General features: G+C 46.4%; 1 protein-coding gene across 1 annotated transcript in view; it reads left to right on the top strand.

The window, feature by feature from the left end:
- ptprnb (protein tyrosine phosphatase receptor type Nb) overlaps window positions 1–7,500 on the top strand; it is a gene marked incomplete at its 3' end in the record, with an annotated part of 38,918 nt that overhangs the window by 12,927 nt on the left and 18,491 nt on the right. The window contains exons 6-12 of the mRNA XM_080835434.1: window positions 1–319; window positions 1,228–1,359; window positions 3,111–3,145; window positions 3,645–3,928; window positions 4,529–4,615; window positions 5,587–5,666; window positions 6,107–6,171. The exon at window positions 1–319 is cut by the window's left edge and continues 48 nt beyond it. Coding sequence (XP_080691560.1) covers window positions 1–319; window positions 1,228–1,359; window positions 3,111–3,145; window positions 3,645–3,928; window positions 4,529–4,615; window positions 5,587–5,666; window positions 6,107–6,171 — 1,002 coding nt within the window. The remainder of the gene's footprint in view (window positions 320–1,227; window positions 1,360–3,110; window positions 3,146–3,644; window positions 3,929–4,528; window positions 4,616–5,586; window positions 5,667–6,106; window positions 6,172–7,500) is intronic.

Below are 7,500 nucleotides of genomic sequence, written 5' to 3'. Positions count from 1 at the left end.
GGGGGGCAGTACCTGCGCCCCTCGTCTCAGGCGGGGGCCAGTCGGGGCGCCCGTCCTCAGGATCTGGACCGCCAAGTTCTGCAGGATCTGGTGTCTCTCTACCTGTCTCCCCCTGCACCACCGGCCTCCCGCCACCGGGTGACAGCACCTCTCTCCTCCTCATCTTTCTTCCCTCTGGACTACACAGAGGACTACATCTCCCAGGACCTGGAGGTCAGCAAGCAGCAGCTGGATAAGAAGACCCCACAGGACTACGGCCCTCAGGGAGAGCTGGACAAGAACACCCCACAGGACTACGGCCCTACGGCAGAGCTGGATGGTAAATGTGTGAAACTGATTTAGTTAGAGAAATTACTGTATTAACGATTAGTGAATCTTAAACTGTTAAAAAAAATGACTTTTAAGCGGATCCAATGTTGTATAAGGGAATACAATGACAGAAAATTGGTCTGAAGGCTTTCTGAACTGCAGCAGTTGTTGTGAACACCATCAGTCCTCTTGACTGTGCTAACTATGCTAACTATGCTCCTATGCGTACTGTGCTGATTGTGCTAGCTATGCATCTGTGCTTAAAGCTATGCATAAATCGGGTAGGCAGCCTTTGTCAATTACGCCCCAAAGCTATGGAACATACTGCCTATAGACATCAGGGAAGCCAGGTCACTTAACATCTTTAAAAGAAAACTAAAAATGCACCTCTTCACCTTAGCCTTTTACTAGCTAAGACTATATAAATATAAATACTTTGAATTTAATTTAATTATATTTATTTTTTATTTAATGTGCTTTACTTTGATATTCATTGTGATATAACGTGATATAAAGGGGTTAGATGAAATATATCTCTGCAGAGTTTTATCTATCTTATGTTATGCATTTTATGTATTCTATTTTTTTTATCTTAAAAATGTATGCATTTTATCCCTGTTTTTATGTAAAAATAAATGATGCATTCTATCCTAGTTTTTCTGTTCTCTGTTTATTTGATGTCTATTTTTATGTGGATCACTTGTAATTGCATGTAATTTCTTTGTGCACGTAATTGCTTTGCTGTTAAGCACTTTGAGCTGCATTGTTTTGCATGAATGGTGCTATACAAATAAAGTGTATTATTATTATTATTATTATTATTATGCTCCTGTGCTAATTGTGCTGACTGTGCTAACTAAGCTAACTGTTCTCCTGTGCTCCTATGCTCCCGCACTAACTGTACTGGTCTGGGATCAGATGACAGCCTGCAGAGGACCATCTCCCTGAAGGACCTGAGCCCAGACCAGCTGGAAAGCCTGTCAAGAGCACTGGACCTGCTCCAGATGGACAACATGGATGCAGACACACACACACAACAGGACACACAGGGTGAGTGCTGAGTTACTGCCTACACACACACACACACACACACACACACACACACACACACACACACACACACACACACACACACACACACACACACACACACACACACACACACACACACACACACACACACACACACAGACACACACACACACACACACACACACACACACACACACACACACAGACACACATACAGTGCTGTTGTTTTACCATGATTTTTCATTTTTTTCATCACCAATTTTCCATAGAAGGAATGTCAGGTTTATGTTTATCATTTGCATGTACTTTTTTTGGAGGGAATTGTTTGAGTTGCCAAAAGACTACATGAAACATGGAATTAGTCCATTTCAAAAGTAAGTGTCCCATGTACATCTACCCCAGATGCTGCCAGAGAGGTCCGAAACTCTTTAGAGGTGATGTGTGGGTTGACTTTTACCTGATTTATTCTTCTTCTTGTGCTTCTTGGTGATGGTCTTGATGGGCGTCCACTTCTAGGCAGAGATGCGGTCATGTTGAATGCCCTCCATTTCAAAATTATTTGTCTTGGATGAATGGATGGAGCTGGAATCTTTTGGATATGGTCTTATAGCTTTCCCAAGACTGATGGGCTGTCAGAACCTTCTTCCTGATGTTCTCGGATATCTCGTTTCCTTTCGGCATTGTTGATCTGTGTGGGTACACCTTGGCACTACAGTAGTTTGGTTGGTTTCCTCTCTCTTTTAATCTGTGTTGCCCAAACCTTTCCCTAAGGATGTCTCAGATGATCGGTTTGCTCAATTGACTTTAATCACCCAAATAAGTTTAACTGAATCTGTTACCTGCTTGACTTTATCAATTCAGCTGGGGGTTCACTTACTTTTGAAATGGACTAATTCCATGTTTCATGTAGTTTTTCGGCTACTCAAACAATTTCCTCTAAACAAGTACATGCAAATGATAAACATAAACCTGACATTTCATCTATGGAAAATTGGTGATAAAAAAATGAAAAATCATGGTAAAACAACAGAAAACGCTTAAGTGCTCAAGGGGTTCACATACTTTCAAGTGGCACTGTAGGACACACAAGGTGAGTGCTGAGTTACTGCATACACCCACACACACACATTCAAAATAGGACACACGGTGAGTGCAGAGTTACTGCAAACATACACACACACACACACACACACACACACACACACACCACCAGACTCATCTCTGGTTTAATCCAGACAGTAAAAGAATGATAATTCACCGTGTGATTCATGATGGAAACAAACACACTGAACGCCCCTTAGGAAACCTTTTGCAGTTTAATCTCTAATGATCAAAGTGAAAGGGGCAGTGACTTGTTTGTGAGAATTCCTGACGGAGGTACTCATGCTCTCACACACACACAGTGATGTTTAAGAGGCAGTATCTCTCTGTGAGGGTGTTTGGCAGACACACAATCATGCATGCACAAACAAACACACACACACACACACATACTAAAGCTGGTCGTGACTGTGGTGAGGTGGACAGTGCGCACGCACAAGCACACTTAAGAGGTAGTGAGGGAATCAAATGTGTAGAGTAGAGGAGAGGAGAGGAGAGGAGACGAGAGGAGATGAGAGGAGACGAGAGGAGAGGAGAGGAGAGGAGAGGAGAGGAGAGGAGAGGAGAGGAGAGGAGAGAACATATAGTAAACTAGAGTCTAGTGTTTTGATGTGCGATTGGAACTCAAGGGCTTTGCTATTAATCAATGACCTTTTTTCCCCCAGCAGGCCAGAATCAAGATGAGCCCAGCCCTAAGAAGGTGGTGAGTAATTCTGTTTAATGTGGTGATGCTGCTACTGACAGGGTTAGCAGGAGCTTTAGCTGTCTCTGTATCTTCCCTGATATTTCTGTTTGTATATCTGCCTTGGGTTTAGCCAGTAGAGGGCAGCACTGAGGCTGTGAGGAGATATATGACTGTCAAAGATGTCTGAGGTGCCAGTTAGTTTAGAGCTGCAGGTGTGTGTGTGTGTGTGTGTGTGTGTGTGTGTGTGTGTGTGTTTGTGTGTGTGTGTGTGTGTGTGTGTGCCAGTTAGTTAAGAGCCCCCCCAGAGAAGGGTTAATATAACGGTAATAATCGGTCATGTAACTGGCCCTCCAAAGGATCTGATCATGAAACTGCCCCTTCCTATAACTGCCCGTTCCTATAACTGCCCCTTCCTATAACTGCCCCTTCATATAACTGCGTCTTCATGAAACTGCCCGTCACGAGGAGTGGCTATGCACAGATGTTCTGTCCTGTCCTTTCTCATGTCCTCGTCCAGATGAAGATCACTGAGGGATCTATGACTCATGTGGTGGAGAAGGCCTCTGCCGCCAGACCAGATGCCGCCAGACCAGATGCCCCCAGACCGTCTGCCCCAGGGCCCCAGGACGCCAAAGACCCAACACCTCCTCCAATCACCACCACCACTGCGGGAACACCAGGGGCCCCACAGGGCAAGATGGCCGCCGCCGCCCCACAGGGCAAGATGGCTGCCGTAGCCCCTGGAGACGAGGGGCCCAGCCACTTCAGGGAAGAGTATGGATACATAGTCACGAACCAGAGGTGAGTGTGTGTCTGTATATGTGTGTGTGTTTGTCTATTTTATGTATACATTTGTTTGTATGTGTGTGTGTGTGTGTGAGTTTGTTTGTATGTGTATGTGGGTAAATGTGCGTAATCTGTGGTGTTTGTCTTAGACAGTATGCAGAACACACGTGAGAGTTGAGTTGTGTATTTGTCTTCTTTGTGTGCATAAACATGTGTATAACTATGATGGGGTTATGTGTGCGTGTGCATAGCCACCTCTGTGTGTATGTGTGTCTATAAATGGGTGTTTGTGTGTGTTTGTGTTCCTTGTTTGCATGTGTCTGTGCGTGTATATGTGTATATGTGTATATGTGTGTGTGTGTGTGTGTGTGTGTGTGTGTGTGTGTGTGTGTGTGTGTGTGTGTCTGGCATGTGTCTATATGTGTGTGTGTGTGTGTGTGTGTGTGTGTGTGTGTGTGTGTGTGTGTGTGTGTGTGTGTGTGTGTGTGAATGTGTGCGTCTGTGCATGTATATGTGTGTGTGTGTGTGTGTGTGTGTGTGTGTGTGTGTGTGTGTGTGTGTGTGTGTGTGTGTGTGTGTGTGTGTGTTTGTTTGAATGTGTGTGTTTCTCTGCAGCCCCCTCAGTCTGTATGATGGGGTTCACCTGCTGGAGACTTTGGCTAGGAGGATCCACCTCACCACCTCCACCTTCATCAACATCAGGTTACCCACACACACACACCTCTCTCACACACACACACACACACACACACACACACACACACACACACACACACACACACACACACACACACACACACACACACACACACACACACACACACACACACACACACACACACACTGGACAGGCAGGCCTCCAGAGCCCCAAGGAGATGTTGGGAAAGCTGATATTTTAATTTATACAGTACACATACACAGTAAGTTTATGATAGGGGATGATATGATAAGTCACCAGATAGGTCAGTCCATACAAAAAAAGTTCTAGGCGGATCTTTTCAGCTAGGAGAGATGCATGTAAACTCACACACACACACACACACACACACACACACACACACACAGAAGAGATGTATGTAAACTCACCAGTACTTTAAAAAGGGTTCATATTTAACCCCTTCTCAGAACTCACTCTAACCTCATTATATGTTGCATCCCTAACCCTGAAACCTCCAGTTGTGTTGGCCTTTTGAACCTCGACCCTTGACCCTTTGCCTTGAATCCCTTGATCCTTGGACATGTGGTGAGGTGGAACCCCTTCTGCCTGTGTCCCAGCATACATCCCCCACGATGCATTTCAACTGGTGTGTGTGTGTGTGTGTGCGCATGCCTTCTGTTCTGATCTGTGTGAACTCTTACTCTTCCCTGGCAGTACTACCTCTCTCTCAAAGACACACACACACACACACACACACCCACACGCACACACACACACACACACACACATACTTACTTACAGATGCACACACACACATACTCATACACACACACAAACACACGCACTCACACACACTCACACACACACACACACACACACACACTCACACACACTCACACACACACACACACACACACACACATACACACACACACACATACACACACACACACACACACACACATGTTGTCTTGAGAGCATGCTGTAACCTGGGGCTGATGGCTTTGTTCTACAGTGTGGTGGGACCAGCGCTCACCTTCCGTGTGCGACCCAACGAGCAGAACCTCACCGCACAGGACGTCTCTGACAAAGCAGGTGAGAGAGAGAGGGAGAGAGAGAGAGAGAGAGAGAGAGGGAGAAAGAGAGAGAGAGAGAAAGAGAGAGGGAAAGAGAGAGAGAGAGAGGGAGAATGGGGGAGAACGGATGGAAGGAGAGATAGAGAGAGAGAGAGAGAGAGAGAGACTCTTTTCGGATATCATACCTAGTCGCATAATTGATGCCAGTAAGTTGTCTGAGAGTAAGTGATGGAGATGAAGGGAGTTAAAGTGATAAATGATTATTTAATTTTTGAACTCTTGAGAGGGTGTTCTTAACTGAAGTCGAGAGAGAGAGAGAGAAACAGAAAGAGAAAGAGAAAGAGAGAGAGAGAGAGAGAGAGAGAGAGAGAGAGAGAGAGAGAGAGAGAGAGAGAGAGAGAGGCTCTTCTCTGGTATCAGAGGGTGCTCTTAACTAGAGTCGTTGTCTTCGTGTGACAGTGGCAGAGAAGAACTTCCTGGAGTCGAAGACAGGTCTACACATGCTGCAGTCTGGTGTGGGAGAGGTACGTCACCGTGATGATGATGATGATGATGAAGTTTATGATGATGATGATGATGGTGTGGGAGAGGTAGGTCACACTAACCATGTTGATGATGATGATGATGACGATGATGATGATGATGATGATAGTGATGATGATGATGATGGTGATGATGTTGATGATAATGACGAGGAGGAGGAGGAAGGCTGTGAGTGAAAATCAGCCAGTGTCTGTTTATTTGCATTTCCAGCGATAGGACTGTGCACTTGTGTCCATTCTTTGGCATGCGCACGTAGTCCAGTGGCTGAGAGACACACAGCTCTGTCTTCTCCTCCGTGTGTGTGTGTGTGTGTGTATGCTGCTCTGAGAGAAACCCAGCTGTGTCTCCTCCTCCGTGTGTGTTTGTGTTTATGCTCCGTGTGTGTGTGTGTGTGTTTATGCTGCTCTGAGGGACACACAGCTCTGTCTCCTCCGTGTGTGTGTGTGTGTGTGTGTGTGTGTGTGTGTGTGTGTGTCTGTGTCTGTGTGTGTGTCTGTGTGTGTGTGTGTTTATGCTGCTCTCGCCCGGATCCCCAGCCATCAGAGACCCCCCACCGGCAACATGTGCGGGCGTCGCCATGGCAACGACATCTGGGGTGACAGCACTGTTGAGCGCGTTCACGCGTACACACGCTCCAGGTCGAGAGCCTCGCGGGATGTCTGTCTGTCTCTCCTGTCCTTCTCTCGTTCCTCGGTTTGCTTTAGCACTCTCGTGCTCGGTGTGCCCCGCGAAACAGACTCCGCAACTTGGTTACACGAGGCATGGCCGATCTAAGGGCTTATAACATGTTCTTGCCGATCTTTCTGGTTAGAGGGTGAGTTCCATTTCTATGTCTCCGTTTTCAGCTGCAACAGAATAAGATACAGGTCTGGACTGCAACATGTCGCTCTGCTCTGGATAATATCGTCAGCAGAGATGAGAACATGTCTGTATTGCTCAGGATCTGAGTTGAGCATCGAACACGAGCACACAGCCGATAGGAGCCTCCCGCCTTAAGTGAATTAGTTTGTTGCTTCAGAGATGTGCAGGTAGCAGTGTGTGTGTGTGTCTGTGTGTGTGTGTGTGTGTGTGTGTGTGTGTGTGTGTGTGTGTGTGTGTGTGTGTGTGTGTGTGTGTGTGTGTGTGTGTGTGCAGATAGCATGTCTGTGTTTTAGTGAGGAAACCTCTTCTGTCAGCGGACGTCTGTGTATACGTTTTTGCCGGCTCGGTTTTGATAGATGTCGCGCCACAAGCCTCCTCTGTAACGACCGGCACGGCGAGGTAATCCCCGCGGTTACACCGCAATCCGTTCCAGCAGACAGTGATGTCAG

This window comes from Sprattus sprattus, assembly GCF_963457725.1.
Source record: "Sprattus sprattus genome assembly, chromosome: 3".
NCBI classification, from domain to species: Eukaryota; Metazoa; Chordata; class Actinopteri; order Clupeiformes; family Clupeidae; genus Sprattus; species Sprattus sprattus.
Note: the sequence above shows the minus strand (reverse complement) of the source record. Positions and strands in the feature narration are given on the sequence as shown.